Genomic DNA, 22,258 nt, shown 5'->3' with positions numbered 1-22,258 from the left:
AATAATCCTGCAGCAACAAGAAATTACAATTATTCTGACATTAGTTTGACATAGTCTGACATTTTGAAGTGGAAATTACAAACTTTAGAAGCTGTTTTAAACCTTGAATACATTACTCATTTGCATTTCCTGTTGTGCAGGAAAATTCGCAGTAACAAAAGAGTGATCAAATCAAGATCCCACATCTGTACGTGTGTGTGTGTGTGTGTGTGCGTCTGTGTGTGCATGGTGTGTGTGTGTGTAACCATTTGTCTCTGTGTGTAGGCCAATAAGAAGAGGCGTGTGGTGCAGGTCCAACGGCTGATGTGGGATCTGATGGAATGGCGTTCCCAGCTCCTGTCTGGCACGTTGCCTAGCGATGAGTTCAAGGAGCTCAAACAGAAAGTCACCTCCAAAATTGACTATGGAAACAAGTATGGCCCGTAGACTCTAACAGAACTACACTCTTAGAATGAGTGGTGACTCGAGAAACCCTGGAGTTCCTCAAGGAACCCCTGGAATTCCTCAAGGAACCATTACTATTCAATGGATAATATTTTCACCTTTGGTTAGTTGAGGGGGTTCTTGGAAGAACATTTAATGGTTCATTGTAGCAATGGGTTCCTCTGGAGTGGAGGCATGGCTTGGTAGGGGCATGGCTTTAAGATATATTTATTTTTGGCCACCCGTTAGGGGAAATGTAATTCCTGTTCATCTGTTCTGTTGTATTGTCATCACATGTTAAGGTTGAACACTGACAGTTTTGTAGCTTCAGTCAGGGCGGTTACATGCACACAGTAATGCAACTATTGTTGATAGATTAAAATAATAGTTTGATTGAATAATTGACATGCTTTGCAAGGAGAACGATTTCCCTAATAATTCTGTTTACGTGGACACATCTGGAATCAGGCTACCCGATTGGCACTCTGATAAATGCAGAAAATTGCCAATCAAAATAAACGCTCTATCACAGCGAACATGTTATTTTTGCAAAGTATATTTGATTCTGAGTTCGGACATATGAAGTTTGTATTTGTAAACTACTTTTAAGAAGCGTACATTCAGTTGTTCCGAACATACTTCACTCTCACTAAAGAGGGAGGCTCGCTCGGCTGGTGCTAGCACATGATCAGATACACAGCTGGAACGCCGCTTAAGATGTCTACGTGTTAATCACTTGAAAGACTGCTCCGAAAACCAGTGGTTTTAATCGGCATATGATTACTTTGATTTTGACCTTAATGACGATTAAGAGAAGCACAGTATGGCGTTTACATGACTGTTACCCTCATTGACTATGTTTACATGCACACTAATAATTCGATATTAAACTGATTATGGCAGTAGGCAGATTATGCAATAGAGGTGTATGAGTTCCTCAAGAGCCTGTGCAAATCCCAAAGTTGAAATAGTTACCACTTTATTACTGTATGTAATCAGCATCGTTAATATTATTCATATTATATGTAATATGCATAAGTATTCAAGGAACATTTTAATTTGCAGTGTACAAACTTGAAGAGGAATTACATTCACAGGTGACCAAAAAGAAATATATGAAAAGCCATACTTCCAATAAACCATGCCTTCAATCTGATAGGCTGTCACCTCTACAATATATTATTAAAAAGGTTCATAACTGAACCCCTTCCATCACCGAAAGGTTTTTCTGAGGGGTTCCTCAAGGAATCTTTCTCAACTGGAAAGGTTCCGCCTGTGTGGCAACCCGAAATGTTATTCCAGGCACCTTTACTTCTAAGAGTGTACATTATCACTAAAATAGATTATTCTCATTTGGGAAAATTCCATCTCTGCATCTGTCTGAGAGATAAACATTTCTCTTCCTCCATCTGCTCCTTCTCCTCCTTCTTCTTCCTCCTCTTCCTTCCTCCTCCCTGTCCCCTCCAGGATCTTGGAGTTGGACCTAGTGGTGCGGGATGTGAATGGGAACATGCTGGACCCAGAGAACGCCAGTGTGATCAGCTTGTTCAGAGCCCACCAAGATGCCACCACCAAGATCAACGAACGCATAAAAGAGGAACAGGTCAGGTTTTAACAAACCTATCACAATAATACATCTTAGCGCTATAGGTTCAGAGGGCTGTTAGAAATATGTTTGCTATTTTCACAACTGGAATTATGGGCGCAGTAGCTGGTGGTGGCATGAAAGGGCTGTGTTTTGATGAATAAACAAGTTGTTGGTGAGTTGAGGCTTGGACCCTCACTGGGCAATCAGAACATGCCCCATGGCTAAGTATGTGGTTGCTTCAAGTAATGTTTTAATGTATTGCATTGTCATCAACTTCAATTTGAATGTTAGTCTATTATAGCCTAGTTCGTTAAATAGCCTGCTCCATATTTACTAAATATGATGAATATATTTGCAGTCCGCATTGTTCTAATTTCACTGCTTCAATATGAAAATACATTCATAAACATAGACTATAACATTTGCACTGATATAGAGGCTAGGCCTACTGTAAATTGCAGTCTGGACATGCCAAACATAGTCAGTAAGCATGAAGATTAAATTCACTACGCTTTTGGCCTAAAAAAGGCCTAAAAAGACTGATGATTCTAATGAAATTCTAATAAAAACGAAACAACTACTTGTTTTAGATAGGCTACAGATGTTGGATCTCATTTTGAGCCAGTTTGCTACAGCGGGAAAATAATCCTGAAGCAACTAGAAATGTAAATTATTATGTGGATTATGATTAATGGACATTTGTGTAGGGGTTGATACATTTTTCGTAAGGGGAAATCAAGTCTGAAATTTCAAAGTCGAGATTACAAACTTCAGAAGCCTTTTTAAACCTCAAATACACTACAAGTTTTATATTTCCTGCATTGCAACAGGGTGATCAAATTAAGATCCTACATCTGTATGTCTGAAAAACAGTTACAGGCACCATAATTACTCCCCATGGGCTTATAGTACAGAGAAGGCAATTTGGAATATGGACTATGGAATTTATATTATGGAGAGTTTTACGCAGAACCAAACTTTTCACAGGAGCTAGATAAAGATCCAGTGTAAAGAGAAAGGGGGAATGTCCACTCACCTTTATACTGCTCGCAAATGTAATGTTTATAAAAATTTTACAGAACGTATTTGCACTTCTCCAGATTGCATTGCATTCGAGCCATGACATGGGCAGTGAACATTTTTCCATAAGTTTGGTTTTTAATTAAATTAAACAAATAACAGTCAATATTTTTTAAAACCAACAACAATATTTCTAAGTAGGATCGGTCAGAAACATGATATCATTAATCGCTTCTCTCGTTGCATGGCACTGTGGGGCCTAAATGTCTTTACGCATGACATTCGCACGTCTATACAAAATTCTAGGCTCCTATCAATTGTATCGTTGCCAATGTGCAAGGCTGATTAAAAAAATATATATTATAGGCATTATAGGATGACTGAATATGAGCGCGTGTCTTCGGTAATCGGACAAGCGGCAATCGTCGAACATGGGGATGAATAACCTACTTGAACAATCGAAATGAAGTATACAGGTGTGAATGTGAATTGTGAATAATGGAAAAGTATGAGGGCAAAAACCTCAAAAATATTTCAAAACATTCTCAGTAGACCATTTAAAACCCCATTAACCATAGGCTACATGGCTAATGGACATGGATAAAAAAGACACACCTACTGTATACGATGCCGCTAAACCAGCCTTGATTAAGGGGAGGGTAGGCTACGCTTGGTTTTTAATCAAATTAAATGAAATGGGGGGGGAACCCAGTCGTTTTTTATGGTTGTAAATATGATATTCACCTGCACAAAATGCACATCTCTCTTCCATTGGCACTGTGCGTCATGGCTGGATAGGCTGCGCTTCCGCTCTCAAAATCCATGCCATTATCAACTGGGTTACGGTTAAGTCCTGTTTTTCTGTGGATCTAAAAACGTCCAATTAGCGCTGCATAAAATGGTGGCTTGCGCATGTTTTTAAGGACACACCTCAAATATTGCCACCCCTCCCATCTCAGCACAAACCTGGCGTTAGAGCTGGAAAATGCCAGTGCACCCGTTTTTACATTACGAAATTGCAAACTAACGTGCCTTTGACACGTGCGCCTCCTTAGCCATAGCAGAAAATAGAGCCCAGAGAGTAAGAAAGAAAGAAAGACAGAGAATAAGGGAAAGTGGGGAAAGGGTTGAAGAGGTGGAGTTACAGAGATTGGGAGAAAAGTGTGGATGAAGTAAGATTGAGAGAGTTGAGAAAGTAGCGATAAAGAGAATAGAAAGAAGACATTGGTCAGGCACCATATTTGATATCCAAGAGTATAGGCATAGTCAACAAGCCCCTTACATTTAAGTATCTCTCTCACCCTCTCTCCCTCTCTCTCTCTCTCTCTCTCGCTCTCTTCTGTAGTCCAACGTTCAGACGGGCCACTCGGTAATCTCGGCCCGGATCCAGTCCTCTCCCACTCACAGCCTCTATGTCTTCGTCCGGAACTTCGTCTGTCGGATCGGAGAGGATTCTGAACTCTTCATGTCCCTATACGACCCCAACAAACAGACCATCATCAGGTCTCTATCTAAACATCCCTCTATCCAGTTCTCTTTTTACATCTATCTTGTGCTTCTGTCACCCTTCCTCCCTCTGCCTCTATTTATTTCTCTCTCCTCTCTCTCTCCCACTCTCTTTCTCCTCTTACCACACTTTCCATATGTTTTTATTCCTGTACTGCGGTGCACTGTACTGTGGTGTACTTTCCTGTACTGTGCTGTGCTGTGCTGTACTGTAGCGTAGCACTTGTCATAGAATGCTGCACAGAGAATGCTGCACATAGAAAGGCAGAGTTTGACTGACACCAGCGATGATGATGATGGATACCTGCCTCTCTCATTCTCACTACTTTTCTCTTCCTCTCCTCCTCTTATTCCCCTGGCACCCTGTTCTCAATATGGTTGCAGTCTAATGTACTGTACATACTATTTCATTATCAACAGGGTAATGCAGAACATAGAGAAGCAGAGCTTGACTAACAGCTAATGGCGATAGCTGTCTATCACTGTCAAACAGACCGATCTATACTCCTCTCCCTCCTTTCTCATCCAGACCAGAGTATTACCGCTGGGATGTTACATTCTCCATCATGCCCACAGTGTCTGTCGAACTGGGACAGGGGTATTTGTGGAAGGTGTGCGCTTTGGATGGCTTGGCAACATTTCCACCAATGTGCACGTAGAACAGATTGATAGGAAGACACCGTCGATCTCTGCTGGACAAGAAAAGTTATATTTAGGAGAAAGGTTTTGTTGGAAGAGCTGAAAGCAATGGATTAACAATTATTTTTGTATATGCCCCCCCCCAAAAAAAAAATATTTAACATGTGCATTCAATTCATTTGTATTCTTATTGAGGGTTTATTACGTGTTTATAAGACATGTTCTGTTAACCCTTTCCATGCCCCCCACCCCCACCCCCCCACCCCCCTCCTCCAGTGAGAACTACCTGATCCGCTGGGGCAGTAAAGGCTTTCCTAAAGACGTTGACATGCTGAACAACCTGAAGGTTGTCTTTACAGTAAGTCACCACTAGGGAGCACTGTTTGATGCCGAAATGATTCCTTATCCCAAGTTACTGAGGTAGCCACCATCATATTGTTTAGGTCAGTGGCTCTCAACTGGTTTTGCCTTGGGACCCCCGTGTTATTTAGATTTCTCCTCCCTCCGCCCCTCCAGGACCTGGGGAATAAGGATTTGAACAGAGAGAAGATCTACCTGATCTGTCAGATAGTAAGAGTGGGTCGTATGGAACTGAAAGAGACTAGCACCAAGAAGTGTACCCAGGGCCTCCGCAGGCCCTTTGGAGTGGCAGGTAGGTACTATGGCAATAGGGTCAGTGGGCAGTGTTAACAAGATTTTTGAATTGGGATCCACTGACAGTGGTCACGGCTTGACATACAGTACATTCATATTTTTTTTACTAGGTGGATCACAGAAAATGTTAAAGAGGCAATTCTTTTCTTCTTCTCTGCAGTGATGGACATCAGTGACATCATCAAAGGAAAGATAGAGTGTGACGAGGAGAAGCAGTATTTCATCCCGTTCGTTCCGTGAGTCCTGCCTCCTTCTCCCTGTCCTCCTCTCTCCCTCCATCCCTACCTAGTTTAGTCATTGTAATGTAGTTGAAATGTTGTTAGTTTGGAATGTTTTTTCCCCCTCATTTTTTGTTTTTTTTGGGGGGAGTATGTAGTTGAAATGTTTGTGTGTGTGTGTGTTAACAGGGTTGTGGCAGAGAATGACTTCCTCCACTCCCTGCTGAACAAGGTGACAGCATCGCGAGGAGACAGTGGAGGACAAGGTAGTACACACCCCACAGAGTAGCCCAAACGACCACTTCATGGCCGATGTCTCTGCTGGCTGTTGTTATTACAGTACTATTACTGAATGGACTCTTCACACTATTCCAACGACTTTATTATCAACGCTTGCCCCCCTTCCTTCCTCCAGGTCTGTGGGTGACGATGAAGGCCCTGGTAGGCGACATCGTCCAGATCCGTAAGGAGTACCCCCACCTGGTGGACCGCAGCACGGTGGTGGCCCGTAAACTGGGATTCCCAGAGATCATCATGCCGGGTGACATCCGGAACGACATCTACTTGACTCTGTGGACCGGGGACTTTGACAAGTACAACAAGACCACCCAGAAGAACATGGAGGTCATCATGATGGTGTGTGACGAGGAGGGCAAGGCCGTGCCGGTGAGTTGGGGAGGACACGGTGTGTGTGTGTGTCACACCAAATATAAAAACTCTGTCACACAAATAGAACATCTCCTCACACTAACAATATTACACCCATAGTCACCTGGAAGTAGCCAAGAAGGGATACTGTTTCAGCACTGTATCATACTTTGTATTTCATATGTCATCTACTGTTTAGGGTTGTTGGGTTGGATGTATCTAGGTGGATGGGAGTTGGTTGAATTGATTGTCGTCTCTCTCTTTCTGTCATCTCTCTCTTTCTGTCACCTCTCTCTTTCTGTCATCTCTCTCTTTCTGTCATCTCTCTCTTTCTGTCACCTCTCTCTTTCTGTCATCTCTCTCTTTCTGTCACCTCTCTCTTTCTGTCGTCTCTCTCCTTCTGTCATCTCTCTCCTGTTGCCTCTCTTTCTGTCGCCTCTCTCTTTCTGTCGCCTCTCTCTTTCTGTCATCTCTCTCTTTCTGTCGTCTATCTGTCGTCTCTCTCTTTCTGTCGTCTCTCTCTTTCTGTCATCTCTCTCTTTCTGTCGTCTATCTGTCGTCTCTCTCTTTCTGTCGTCTCTCTCTGTCATCTCTCTCTTTCTGTCATCTCTCTCTTTCTGTCATCTCTCTCTTTCTGTCGTCTATCTGTCGTCTCTCTCTTTCTGTCGTCTCTCTCTGTCATCTCTCTCTTTCTGTCATCTCTCTCTTTCTGTCGTCTCTCTCTTTCTGTCGTCTCTTTCTTTCTGTCATCTATCTGTCGTCTCTCTTTCTGTCGTCTCTCTTTCTGTCGTCTCTCTCTTTCTGTCGTCTATCTCTTTCTGTCGTCTCTCTCTTCCTGTCGTCTCTCTCTTCCTGTCGTCTCTCTCTTCCTGTCGTCTCTCTCTTCCTGTCATCTCTCTCTTTCTGTCGTCTCTCTTTCTGTCTGTCCTGTAGAACTCTATCTGTCTGGGAGCCGGGGATCGGCCGCTGAATGAGTACAGATCTGTCATCTACTACCAGGTCAAACAACCACGCTGGATGGAGACATTCAAGGTCAGTGTGTGTGTATGCGTGTGGGTGTTTGATTATCTAGTTGTTGTATGCTTGTGCATGTTGATCAACTGTTGCCCTCTGTGTATACTACTATGCACAGTCTGTTTAATATGTGGTATTGTAGGGCCCTGGTTTTGTGCATTCATGTGACATTGCAAGATTTCATCCTGTATTTTGAGCCTTATCCAGAAAGGATAATTACACTAAAAATGAAAGCAATTGTCTGATGATGGTGCTGGACCATCTGCCATAAAAATAAACTGGAAGGTTTGAGGAAAAAGTTTTAAATAAAGGTTCAAATCCAGGCATGTCACATGATTGCGCAAAACACAGGGCAATAACAGGAGATGTAATGTTGTCCTACATCCTGTAGGTGGCCATCCCTCTGGAGGAGATGCATAGGAGCCACCTGCGCTTCATGTTCAGACACCGCTCCTCTCAGGAGTGTGAGTACACCCAACTCTGGCCTCCCATATCCTCCCATTGCATCCTTACTTTCTTAACCACTGAGCTGATTGGACTGGAGGGGTGAAAGCAATGTGACGAGGGGGCAAAGTCATTGCATTCCTCTACTAAATGAATTATCTTCGGTCTGTTTCCCCCCATCGTCTCTCTTTCTGTAGCTAAGGATAAGAGTGAGAAGAACTTTGCCATGGCGTTTGTTCATCTGATGAAGGCGGATGGAACAGTGTTGCAGGATGGACTTCATGAACTGGTTGTCTTCAAGGTCAGAACTGAATCGACTCTGATTCACATAACTACAGAACTACGGAAACAACTCACATTCATATGGAGAAATGAACCAGTACAGATTCACAGTCAAATAGCCAAGGGAACTGAATTATTATTGATTCACAGCTGACAGAACTGGAGAATTGAAGCACGTCAGAGTCATAGCCAAATCACCAAGGATACTGAATGATTATCAATTCACAACTGACTGAATAGGCTAAACTAAGTCATTGTAGATTCACTGCCAAATGAACTGGAGTTATTGATTAAGTGCCAAATTGAATGAAAATGAATTACTGTTCATTCACTCACTCCCAAACTAAACTGTGGCCTCTACTCCCCCCCCCCCCCTGTCTCTCTTAGGGGGACAGTAAGAGGATGGAGGATGTGAACTCGTACCTGTCCCAGCCCGCTACGCGAAACCAGGGTGACGTTCCAAAGGGGGGGACACTGAGTCGCAGCAGTGTTGGAGGCCTGTCTGTCAGCTCCAGAGACAGCTTCACCATATCAACCCTCGTCTGCTCCACCAAACTCACCCAGAACGGTGAGTTCTCACCCACTCACCCAGAATATGTATGTGTGTGTGTGTGTGGGGGGGGGGACGACAACAACTCAGAACAGACTGAGTATGTTCTAGATGGAACAATGTGGGAGGGATGTCATAGTTTTGTCCTCCACACACACACACACACACACACACACACACACACACACACACACACACACACACACACACACACACACACACACACACACACACACACACACACACTTCCCCCATACACAGTCATGGTCTTGCCATACAGGTGCTGTGTAACAGCTGTTGGTGAGGAAGACAGTCCATCATTGTAATGATCACTGTGCTGCAGTATTAATCACCAGTCCAGATGCAAGTGCTTATACCATTTTTTTTAAACACAAACACAGGCACGCAAGGACACACACACACACACACAGCATCATGCTGGGGAAAAGTTTCATACATGGAGGCCATTGAAATGTTCTCCTAGGGAGCAGTTTTAATTAAAAACAACACATTTGATTAACAAACAAGCTGTAAAATATTGTCAAACCAGCATTTGCCAATTCTTTGTTTTTGTTAACCATACCTAATAAATGCCACGAAATGTTACAACTAGCCCAAACTAACCAAAACGCTAATATCGCTAGCTAGTTCAACTTTGGCAGGTAGCTATATTAGCAATGTCGCTAACTTTCTTCTCTTTGAAAGACACTAGAGATCTATTATTTACTTAGCGAATGCAAAGTACCTGGGCCAAGCGGTTGCTTCCGCTGAGTTTATGGATAGGAAACACTTCAAGAATGGGGTGGATGGTTTGCTCCACCCCACAGGCACTTAGGGGGCTTACTTTTTATGCCCCATCAGTGGAGGTTGGCGAGGCATGGGCCGTGGCCAGTCCTGAACCTATTGAGGGTGGACCATTCCTTCCTGGGGAGGTTGAAACCAGGGGGCTGTTGTGACGGGTTACTGATCGGGGTGCTTATTTGCCAGGTCGAGTGACTCCCATTCTTGTGTCCATTTCTGTTGAAGTCGTCAGTGGGTGGGTCTTTCCTAATTGGCCTTCCTGCGGGGAGGCGTATCTTCGGTGGGTTGAGGAGGTCCTCGCGGAGCGGTAGGTGTGGGGCGTTGCAGACTTTTTCAATCGTTTTGTGGGTAGTTTCGAGTGGAAGGGGGGGGATGTTTGCCAGGACAGGAAGCCAGGGAAGTAGGGTGGATCGTAGTGTTCCATGGTGGCGTTTATTTGTGTATCAACTCTCTGTCTGTGTGTGTGTGTGTGTGTGTGTGTGTGTGTGTGTGTGTGTGTGTGTGTGTGTGTGTGTGTGTGTGTGTGTGTGTGTGTGTGTGTGTGTGTGTGTGTGTGTGTGTGTGTGTGTGACGACCTTGACCAAACAGAGGCACAGTAGAGAATGAGATTGCTAGTGCTGAGGTATGAAGGGGGGTGGTAGCGGAGCCCCATGTTCAGCCATGCTTTGTAAAAAACAGATGTAGACTAACAGTGAAATGCTTAACGTGAACTAACTCACTTTTATACATCGCGCTGGTCCATACGATTGACTTCATTTTAGTGACCAAAAAACACGATACTTCCAGGTCAACTGTAATATCAATACCATTGTAAAGCACAATTTCTCCCCTTTCCAACAAAATCAATGACGAGACCTTCATGATGCCCATCTCTGCATGATTCAAGAAGGCAACGAGCTCCGTTGGGTCTTTTTTTAAAATGGCGGGTGGGGAAGCGAAACCTATTGCGTGATAGTGAGAAGGAGAGTTGTCGTGTGGGGAAACGGCTTTTTTCACTCGATCTGTCCAACTTATCACCTTATCGCCTCAAAAATGTAAAGAAAACACTATAAAGAGTTTATATAATGTGTCATTACATACCTATTTGAAGGTTTGTGTCGAATTTGAATCGGGTTTTTAGGGCGGTGCTAAAGTGATCTTCAGAAGTAAACAGTGGCTTTTGAGAGTCATGATAGCTTGCAGTGATGATGCAAAAAATGACTTGGTATCCCCCCTTACCCTGTCCCTGTCCCTTTCTTGTTTTTAAACGGTGAGAGAAGTGCTACACCTGGTGGAGAGAGGCTGTAAGACAGAATTAGTTGCTTTATGCGTGCTGTACGTTACGCCATGACACATCAGGCTATAACGTACAGCGTCGGAGGGGTCCGTTTTTTCAACTTTTCTCCAATACTATCGGACCATTACCATGTCAATCAACGCTTGAAAAGAAACGTAGTTCACACCCCAGATTTTGATGTCAACGCAGTCGCTACAGACCCATTAGTTTTCTTTGCAGCCTCGTTTGAATATCGCGGTTGCGCACGTTTGTACGGAATGGGGTTAGCTTACGTTACTTACGGGACCTTCCCAACAATGCAGAGATAAAACTCTAAATATTATAAAAACAATTATAACTCAAGGAATAAATACACAATGAGTAAAAATAACATGGCTATATACATGGGGTACCAGTGTCGAGTCGATGTGCAGGGGTACAAGGTAATTAAGGTAGCTACTGTATGTATCTATACTGTAGGTAGGGGTAAGTGACTAGGCAACAGGATAGGTCTAAATGCATATTCCCATGGAACTGAGATCAAATTATTGGCATGCATATGCAGTTGAGATGTTTCAGCGCTAAAACGAGAAGTAGGCTAATATTATCCACGATTGACAGATAGCGTATTTTGAAATTAGGTATGCCCAATTTAGTGTTTGAGGGTTTTAAAAATGGAAACATTTATTGAGACAATATGTGTGGGCATAGGCAGACATTGCATTTGAAGGATGCATTTTATGCATATTCTTAAATGACAATAGGCTACTTCTGTCGGTACAAACTTTGATTGAGAAATGACGTTAAAAAATGTGGGTGCTCCGGCAACAAAACAAAACAGCACTACACCACTGCAGCTAACTGAAGTTCCTGTGCTTAGGCTATTATGCTTCAAGCCCCCAGAACAACGAATGATTGATTCAATGATTGTTGCGGGTGTGCTGGCTGGGTTATGGTGAATCAATGACAGGTAGGTGGATGGATTGATGGATGTTTTTTCTTCTTCTTTCTCCTGCTCAGTGGGTTTGCTGGGCCTACTGAAATGGAGGACTCGTCCTGAGCTCCTCAAAGAAAACCTGGAGAAACTCAAGCTCATCGACGGAGAGCAGGTTGTCAAGGTGTGTGTTGTTCGCATGTGTTATTTGTGTTTGTGTGTGTGTTTGTGTATCATCTTATGGACTCTTCTCCCCTCCCTGTGTAGTTTCTCCAGGACACTCTGGATGCTCTGTTCACCATCATGATGGAACACTCCCAGACTGACGATTATGACATCCTAGTGTTCGATGCCCTGGTAAGTGTGGTGTGTGTGTGTGTGTGTGTGTGTGTTCTTGTCTTTGTCTGGTATTCTCTGTCACTCTTGTACCTGTTCTTTTCTCTGTCTGTCAGTCTGTCGATCTCTGTCCTTATGGCTCTGTCATTCTCCTTCTGAATAAACATGTCTTCCTGCTTGTTGCTTGTCTGTGTGTCATTTTGCCAGTGAGGCACATCTCTCTCACCTTATCAACGTGTCTCTCTCTCTCTCTCTCTCTCTCTCTCTCTCTCAGATCTACATCATTGGCCTGATAGCAGACAGGAAGTTCCAGCATTTTAACACGGTGTTGGAGGCCTACATTAAACAGCACTTCAGCGCCACGCTGGCCTACAAGTCAGTACTACTTCCTGTGTCCAACCCCTCCTCTTCCTCTCCGCCTGTCTGCCAGTCTCACTGTCTCTCAGAGGCAGCCTCAGGAGTGGCTGAACTCCTCTTTCACATTGATAGTCAGACTGGGGAGGTGAAGCAGCAAGCCCTATCGATAATGACTCATCATGCCACAGTCATAGTGACATTTCCACAGGAGATGACGTACACATTGATTTTCCACTGTTGAGTGACAGTGCATATACAGTATGTCATCATTATCACAATGGTTCCAGATGATGGTAGGCCTCATGGTGGTGCTGGGTTCAGGTAAAGTCTCACTGTTGAAGAAGCTGTGCTGATGCTGGGTGTTGTGCATTAATCGTGTGTCATTGTGAATGCTGTGCGCCTGTAGGTCTTTAGGTAAGTAGCCAGAACGGCTCATAGGACCTGTGCCTGTAGGTTTGCAGTAGAAGTCAATGGACGGATAAGCCAGGATAAGGTGGATTACTAGACTGTGGTACTTTACTCAAGGCTGGCCAGAATACTTATACTTGGCTCACTGAGTCTTAACTTCAAAACCCCCTGGTTTACCTTCGCCTCTGCTACTCAATTCGATTTCAATTGCTTTATTGGCACGACGTAACAATGTACATATTGCCAAAGCAATATGTACTCCCTCTCTCATTCTCACTTTGTCCCTCTCTCGTTTTCTCTTGACGCCTCTCCCTGTCGCTCTCAAAATCACACACACCACCTCTCCCCGTCCTCTCTCTTTCTCTCCATGCTCTCAATCTCTCTCTCCCCGTCCTCGTCCCTCGTCCCCCCCATCTCGCTCTCCAATCTGTGTTAAAACAGAGGATTCTCCCTCCTTTTTATTGAACCTTTATTTATCCAGGTTAGTCTCAATAAGATAAAATCGTTTGTTTCAAGAGAGACCTGGTCCAACCAAGACAGCAGCAGGGGGGAACAATGTTTCAGACAAATATCAGATGCACTGTAACAACTTACAGACAGAGACACACCATAAAACAAATGTATAGTGTATGTTTTGACATAGACACACATACAATACAATTACAAAAAAACATACAAGCGTAGATAGATAGAATAGATAGAAAAATGTCTAGCATATATACAACCGCGTCAAGTCCTAATGACGATCACATTCCTCAGTAACATGTGAGTCAACCAAACTTTTAAACAAGATCCTGGACTTTCCAGCTGGTCTCGAGAGAATTCCAAGACCACGGAGCGGAGTAGCTAAAACACTTTTTTTGCCATGATCTGATTTTAGGAACCGTTAAATGTAAGTAAGAGTGAGACCGTGACTTGTATTTATTTTTAAGACCTTATCAAAGAATAACAGAGATAAATCTGCAGTTTTCCCAAAATGGCCTAATAGATCTTAGTAGACCAACGTTTAAGACTACATAGAGTCAACGAAGACCAGCCAACAGCACTTTAGAGATCACAGTGGTGTGTCAGATGCTTTTGGTTGGTAATAAATCTAAGAGCTGCATGATACACGGAATCAAGTGCCTTCAGGGTAGTGCTTGAGGTCTGCATATAAATTACATCACTGTAGTCCAAGACAGACAGGAATGTACACCATACCAGCTCTTTTCTGGCCTCAGAGGAAAAACAAGCCTTATGCCGGTAATATAAACGTATCCTTAACTTGATCTTCTTTACCAGGTTCTCAACATGATTAGTGAAGCTCAGCTTCTCACCCACCCAAACTCCCAGATATTTGTACGTCTTGACTTGCTCTATGGAATTTCCTTCCAAGGTAGTAATGACATGGTTTACCAACAAGCTCTCATCTCCGGATTAGACATTCGGTCATGTTTCTCAATCGTCAAATTTCGAAGTGGTTCCAAACATCAAGTGTTTAAGGTTAGGTTTAGGCATTAACTCCGAATTTGTAAGGGTTAAGGTTTGGGATAGGCTTAAAACAAACATCTCAAAAACAACTTTCTATTGCTGGATTCGATACATGCAACCTTTGGCACCAGAGGCAGACATGAGACTGAGAGTTTGTTTGGAAACCATGTCAGTACTACCTACTTGAAGGTAACACTGCTCGCTGTTGTCCCTAGTGGTCGGTTTCCGAGTCATCACCTGACGTCCTCAAACATGGATGGACATCGAATTCTGACTTTATGACAGGTGACCTGGCTGGGTTTTCAGAGTGTTTAGCGTTGGAAAATACCATTCATTTTGTTTTAGAGGAATTCAGAACAAGCCGTACAGATTCTGTTCATTGACGTTAAAAGCTGTTTTGAGCTTTTTCAAAAGCTAAAGTCAAACTGCTGCTACTTGAGTAGAGAACAGTCCCATCCCCGTAATAATTTACACATCAGCTGTTTCAATATGTTTGACCCCTAAGGGGTCAAAACAGAAGCTTAACCAGTGCTAGCCATGCCGTTATATAAAACTCTGTTGTCTAAATACGAGGCCACCCAATGTCATCCTCAGATTATCTTACACTTATGGACTTTTCTAGTCTTTATCCTTCTGAAAAAAAAAAACAATTCCGGATCGTTATAAAAGGACTGTTATTGTTTAAGAGGCTTTGATTGTTTTTAATCCAGTTATCCAACAAGCCCATGCACATTTTTGGGAACACTATGGGACATAAGCCTAGTCCTCTGGGCCCAGTGTGCTGTGGTGTGTGTGTGTTATGAACATTTTAATTAACACTTTGAAATTAAGAGTTGTCTACTCTTTTTTTTCTCTCCCTCTCCCCCTCCCACCTCCCCCCTCTCAGGAAGTTGATGTCGGTGTTGAAGAGGTATCTGGATGTGTCCAGTCGAGGGGAGCAGTGTGAAAACTACCTCCGCACCCTCAAGGCCCTGGAGTACATCTTCAAGTTCATCGTCCGCTCACGCATGCTCTACTCCCAGTGAGTCTGCGTGCGTGCGTGTGTGTGTGTATGTGTATGTGTGTGTGTGAGTGTAATCTAACTCTTAAAAGCGTGCACGCAGTCCACACACACACACGCACAGACACAACACACACAAGACACAAGACACATACACACATGGACACTCTTGTTTACGCTCTTGTACATTACCTAGCTAATTCCCAAAGACAGCTTGCTCTGAAAGACGCTGATTGCAGCACTAATGTTGCTCACGAGCGTTGATGATGAAGTGGCGTTTTCAATGAACACTAATGACAAAATAGACCCAGTGCTGAACGAGCAGCTGCGATAGAGGAGAGACGCTGCCGCACAGAGACGTATGATACGTCAACTCTTCTGAAGGCTGCTCCATATGATAATCATAAACAACATTAATTAATAACATCACATCATTTGATCCTGACAGATTAGTAGCAGAACACAGGCTCTAAGGGCTTGGTCTGTGTTGCTTGTTTCGGGAAGTGTGTGGTGTGTGTTGGCCTGTCAAATTGTTTCAGAAACCATATGCAATGCATATGTATTCATCACTGCTCTCCCTTGGAGGGATGCTTGAACGATGGATTGCTCCAGTTCTTCCCTCTCAGGTCTGCCAAACTACTTCAAAGAAAGTTGAGACTTTCTGAATTTCAAGTCTACCTAACTCTTCCCATATGGGTAGCCTAGCCAGATACTCAGTATTCAAGGGCAGCGCATGCAGTGCTGTCCTGTAGCTTAATCTGTAGTACTGTTCATATCCTACACTCATCAATGATTTATCAGTTTGAATCTGAAGTCCTAGTTCAGATAGTTCAGATTTCTATAAGTAGAGAATGTATTAGATATTCTCTCTCTCTCTCTCTCTCTCTCTCTCTCTCTCTCTCCTACCTTATCCCTTCTTTCTTTAAACCTTGCTTTTACCTTTCTCTCCCTTCTATAACTTTCCACCGGCCTCAGTCACACCTCTTTATTTATCCCTCTTTGTTAATCTTACCGCCTCTTTCTTAGCTATCCATCTCCCTCTGGCCTCTACTCCTTCCCTCCCTCCCTCCCTCCATCTCTCCTCGTCTCCTGTCCATCTGGTGTGAGTGGCGCATTCATTTTGTTGTCCCATGGTGGTGAATGTTGCATGGGTAGTAGTAGAGTTACAGTAGCATTCAGGGTGAGCAGGTTTAGGGTCAGCTCCTGGTCCCAGGCTGTTCTCTGATAGGGCCCATAGGGCTTTAGGCCTATGGATTATGAGGCCTACTCTACTCTACACTCCACTCTACCACTATTCTACAGGAGCCTGCAGGGATAAAAGGGTGCAGCGATCCAGACAGGAACATGCCACTGGGGTCAGAGATATCTGTTGCGTATATGTACGTTGTGTCGTTGGGATAGGGTTAGCATAGGATTGCAGTGTGTGTACCCTGTATCCGTCTGTCATGATTTTCTGTGGTGGAGTCTCAAATGTATACTGTTTATAGTGTGTGTGTGTATGCGTGCATGCGTCATAGCTACAGTGGCTTGTGAAAGTATTCACCCCCTTCGGCATTTTTCCTATTTTGTTGCCTTACAACCTGGGATTAAAATTGATTTTTTTGGGGCGGTTTGTATCATTTGATTTACACAACATGCCTATAGCTTTGAAGATGCAAGGTATTTTTTATTGTGAAACAAACAAGAAATAAGATAGAAAACTTAACTATTCACCCCCCCACAGTCAATAAGTTGTAGAGCCACCTTTTGCAACAATTACCGCTGCAAGTCTCTTGGGGTATGTCTCTATAAGCTTGGCACATCTAGCCACTGGGATTTTTGGCCATTCTTCAAGGCAAAACTGCTCCAGCTCCTTCAAGTTGGATGGGTTCCGCTGGTGTACAGCAATCTTTAAGTCATACCACAGATCCTCAATTGGATTGAGGTCTGGGCTTTGACTAGGCCATTCCAAGACATTTAAATGGTTCCCCTTAAACTACTAGTGTTGATTTAGCATTATGCTTAGGGTCATTGTCCTGCTGGAAGGTGAACCTCTGTCCCAGTCTCAAATCTCTGGAAGACTGAAACATGTTTCCCTCAAGAATTTCCCTGTATTTAGCGCCATCCGTCATTTCTTCAATTCTGACCAGTTTCCCAGTCCCTGCCGATGAAAAACATCCCCACAGCATGATGCTGCCACCACCATGCTTCATTGTTCTTGGGGTGATGAGAGGTGTTTGTGCCAGACAAAGCGTTTTCCTTGATGGCCAAAAAGCTACATTTTAGTATCATCTGGCCAGAGAACCTTCTTCCATATGTTTGGGGAGTATCCCACATGTCTTTCGGTGAACACCAAACATGTTTGCTTATTTTTTTCTTTAAGCAATGGCTTTTTTCTGTCCACTCTTCCATAAAGCCCAGCTCTGTGGAGTGTACGGCTTAAAGTGGTCCTATGGACAGATACTCCAATCTCCGCTGTGGAGCTTTGCAGCAGGTTATCTTTGGTCTCTCTGATTAATGCCCTCCTTGCCTGGTCCATGAGTTTTGGTGGGCAGCCGTCTCTTGGCAGGTTTGTTGTTGGTGCCATATTCTTTCCATTTTTAATAATGGATTTAATGGTGCTCCGTGGGATGTTCAAAGTTTCTGATATTTTTTTATAACCCTACCCTGATCTATACTTCTCCACAACTTTGTCCCTGACATGTTTGGAGAGCTCCTTGGTCTTCATGGTGCCGCTTGCTTGGTGGTGCCTCTTGCTTAGTGGTGTTGCAGACTCTGGGGCCTTTTAGAACAAGCGTATATATACTGAGATCATGTGACAGATCATGTGACACTTAGATTGCACACAGATGGACTTTATTGAACTAATTATGTGACTTCTGAAGGTAATTGGTTGAACCAGATCTTATTTAGGGGCTTCATAGCAAAGGGTGTGAATACATATGCACGCACCACTTTTAGTTTTTTGTTTTATTTACATATATTTTTATTTTATTTTATTTCACTTCACCAATTTGGACTATTTTGTGTATGTCCATTACATGAAATCCAAATAAAAATCCATTTGAAACCTGTTTGGGATAGGCGTCCCGCTTGCGACAACTTCCGGTGAAACTGGAGGGCGCTCAATTCAAATAATTAATCATAAAATGTATTGATATTAAACATTTAGGTACATATAAGTGTCTTATATCGGTTGAAAGATTAAGTTCTTGTTAATCTAAATGCACTCTCTGGTTTACAGTAGCTATTACAGTGAAAACATGCCATGCGATTGTTTGAGGATGGCGCCCCACATCAAAATATTTTCCACCGGCACAGGTTTCATACATTCACAAATAGCGATTAAATATTCACTTACTTTTTGAAAATCTTACTCTGATTTATCATCCAAAGGATCCCAGCTATAACATGTAGTGCCATTTTGTTCGATAAAATCCTTCTTTATATCCCAAAAAGTCAGTTTAGTTGGCGCCATTGATTTGAGTAATCCACTCGTTCAACATGCAGAGAAAGGAATCTGAAAATCTACCCCTAAACTTTGTTTCAACAAGTCAAAATATGTTTCTATTTACTCCTCGGATACCCTGAAATGTAATCAAACTATAATATTTCTCACTGAAAGAAGTATGTTCAATAGGAAACCGATTTTAGCAGGTGTGCCTTGTCTTCATGGCGCGTGCAAACACGAATTTCCAAGACTGTATCCCCGTACTAAATCTGATATTTCTTATTCGATTTTGAATTTACAAGCCTGAAACCTTGAACATAGACTGCTGACACCCTGTCGAAGCCATAGGAGTTGCATCCAGGGAGCTAATTGTCAATATGACCCTTTACTTGCCATTCTAAGAGGATAGTCTCTCTCAACAAAAGAAAATCTGGTTGGTTTTTCTTTGAATTTTCTCCTACCATATCTATTGTGTTATATTCTCCTGCATTATTTTAACATTTCTACAAACTTCAAAGTATTTTCTTTCCAATGGTGCTTTGGGCGCATCTTTCAGGTGGAAATTGAGATAAAAAGGGGCCTAGCCCTAAGAAGTTTTAATTAAATTACAGGTTGCAATGCAACAAAATAGGGAAAATGGCAAAGGGGCTGAATACTTTTGCAAGGCACTGTATGTCCATTGTTTGTGCGTTTTGCGTTTGCGTGTGTGTGTGTGTGCACTCAGCCACACAGGGGGATTATGGAAGACAATGCTTTAGTAATCACAACGCCGCCCGATGCTCTCAGAGTCCCATGGTAATAACCCTGTGTGTCACAGTCTAATCCAGGGTTCACCATCTGGTGGCCCGCGGGCCATATTCGGCCCTCGGGTTATTTAATTTGACCCCCCAAGTAAAAAAACAAAACAAAAACTGCAGCAAATTGTCTCGAAGTGATTTTAATTTTGGAAATCTGTTATAAAGTATTCCTGTGCATAACAGAGAGATACAGTGCCTTCAGAAAGTCTTCATACCCCTTGACTTATTTCAATTTTTTTGGTCTTACAGTCTGAATTTAAAAAATGGATTAAATCGTTTTTTTCTACACACAATGCCTCATAATGAGAAACTGAAAACATGTTTTTATACATTTTTGCTAATTTATAAAAAATAAAAAACTGAAATACCGTTATTTATATTCATACCTTTTGTTATGAGACTCAAAATTGAGCTCAGGTGCATCCTGTTTCTATTTATCATCATTGACATGTTTCTAGAACTTAATTGGAGTGCACCTGTGGTAAATCCAATTGATTGGACATTATTTGGAAAGGCACACACCTGTATATATAAGGTCCCACAGTTGACACTGCATGTCAGAGTAAAAAACCAAGCCATGAGGTCAAAGGAATTGTCCTGATCTGGGGAAGATCTGGGGAAGGGTACTAAAAAATGTCTGCAGCATTGGAGGTCCTCAAGAACACAGTGGCCTCCATCATTCTTATATGGAAGAAGTTTGGAAGCACCAAGACTCTTCCTAGAGCTGAACATCTGACCAAACTGAGCATTTGGGGGAGAAAGGTCTGACCAAGAACCCGATGTTCACTTTGACAGAGCTCCAGAGTTCCTCTGTGGAGATGGGAGAACCTTCCAGATGGACAACCATCTCTGCAGCACTCCACCAATCAGGCCTTTATGTTTAAGTGGCCAGACAGAAGCCACTCCTCAGTAAAAGGCACATGACAGCCCGCTTCGAGTTTGCCAAAAGGCACCTAAAGCACTCTCAGACCATGACAAACAAGATTCTCTGGTCTGACGAGACCAAGATTGAACTCTTTGGACTGAATACCAAGCGTCACCGCTGGAGGAAACCTGGCACCATCCCTACGGTGAAGCATGGTGGTGGAAGCATCATCCTGTGGGGATGTTTTTCAGCGGCAGGGACTCGGAGACTAGTCAGGATCGAGGGAAAGATGAACAGAGAAAGTACAAAGAGATCCTTGATGAAAACATGCCCCAGAGCGCTCAGGACCTCAGACTGGGGGCGAAAGTTCACCTTCCAACAGGACAACGACCCTAAGCACACAGCCAAGACAATGCAGGAGTGGCTTTGGGACAATTCACTGAATGTCCTTGAGTGGCACAGCCAGAGCCCGGACTTGAACCCGATCGAACATGTCTGGAGAAACCTGAAAATAGCTGTGGAGCGACGCTCCCCATCCAACCTGATAAAGCTTGAGAGGATCTGCAGAGAAGAACGGGAGAAACTCCCCAAATTAAGGTGTGGCAAGCTTGTAGCGTCATACCCAAGAAGACTTGAGGCTGTAATCACTGCCAAAAGTACTTCAACAAAGTACTGAGTAAGGGGTCTGAATACTTATGTAAATGTGATATTTCAGTTTTTATTTTTAATACATTTACTAAAATGTCTAAAAACCAGTTTTTGCTTTGTCATTATGGGCTATTATGTATAGATTGATGAAGATTATTATTTTTTAAATCCATTTTAGAATAAGGCTGTAATGTGGAAGAAGTCAAGGGGTCTGAATACTTTCTGAATTCACTGTATAACGAAGTCAGTCCATTGAAATAAATAAATTAGGGCCTAATATATGGAATACAGGTATGCATCTGTTGGTCACAGATACCATAAAAAAAAGGTAGGGGCGTGGATCAGAAAACCAGTCAGTATCTTGTGCGACCACCATTTGCTTCATGCAGCGCGACACATCTCCTTTGCATAGAGTTGATTAGGCTGTTGATTGTTGCCTTTGGAATGTTGTCCTACTCTTCAATGGCTGTGCAAAGTTACTGGATATTGGCAGGAACTGGAACACGCTGTCGTACACATTGATCCAGAGTATCCCAAATGTGCTCAATGTGTAACATGTCTGTTGAGTATGCAGGCCATGGAAAAACTGGGAACTTTTCAGCTTTCAGGAATTGTGTACATATCCTTGTGACATTGGGCTGTGCATTATTGTGCTGGAACATGAGTTGATAGCGTCTGATGAATGGCACCACAATGGGCCTCACGATCTCGTCACGGTATCTCTTTGCATTCAAATTGCCATCAAATTGTCCGTATCTTATGCCTGCCCATACCATAACCCCACTGCTACCATCTGTCTGCCATCTGCCCGATACAGTTAAAAATGGGATTAATCCGTGAAGAGCACACTTCTACAGCATGCCAGTAGCCATCAAAAGTGAGCATTTGCAGTCAGGTTAAGACCTTGGTTATGACGACAAACACGCAGATGAGCTTCCCTGAGACGGTTTCTGACAGTTTGTGCAGAAACT

At 43.1% G+C, this 22,258-nt stretch overlaps 1 protein-coding gene across 1 annotated transcript in view; it reads left to right on the top strand.

Annotated features, from left to right (window-relative positions):
- LOC106604826 (dedicator of cytokinesis protein 2) overlaps window positions 1–22,258 on the top strand; it is a 153,788-nt gene that overhangs the window by 6,303 nt on the left and 125,227 nt on the right. The window contains exons 6-21 of the mRNA XM_045718221.1: window positions 265–413; window positions 1,891–2,026; window positions 4,377–4,534; window positions 5,453–5,534; window positions 5,693–5,828; window positions 5,991–6,066; window positions 6,238–6,314; window positions 6,464–6,714; window positions 7,630–7,728; window positions 8,102–8,174; window positions 8,352–8,455; window positions 8,824–9,004; window positions 12,063–12,160; window positions 12,244–12,333; window positions 12,587–12,687; window positions 15,434–15,568. Coding sequence (XP_045574177.1) covers window positions 265–413; window positions 1,891–2,026; window positions 4,377–4,534; window positions 5,453–5,534; window positions 5,693–5,828; window positions 5,991–6,066; window positions 6,238–6,314; window positions 6,464–6,714; window positions 7,630–7,728; window positions 8,102–8,174; window positions 8,352–8,455; window positions 8,824–9,004; window positions 12,063–12,160; window positions 12,244–12,333; window positions 12,587–12,687; window positions 15,434–15,568 — 1,946 coding nt within the window. The remainder of the gene's footprint in view (window positions 1–264; window positions 414–1,890; window positions 2,027–4,376; window positions 4,535–5,452; window positions 5,535–5,692; window positions 5,829–5,990; window positions 6,067–6,237; window positions 6,315–6,463; window positions 6,715–7,629; window positions 7,729–8,101; window positions 8,175–8,351; window positions 8,456–8,823; window positions 9,005–12,062; window positions 12,161–12,243; window positions 12,334–12,586; window positions 12,688–15,433; window positions 15,569–22,258) is intronic.

Source organism: Salmo salar, chromosome ssa05 (assembly GCF_905237065.1).
Source record: "Salmo salar chromosome ssa05, Ssal_v3.1, whole genome shotgun sequence".
In the NCBI taxonomy this organism is placed as follows: Eukaryota; Metazoa; Chordata; class Actinopteri; order Salmoniformes; family Salmonidae; genus Salmo; species Salmo salar.
The sequence above is the reverse complement of the archived record's forward strand: the minus strand, read 5'-3'. Positions and strand labels throughout refer to the sequence as shown.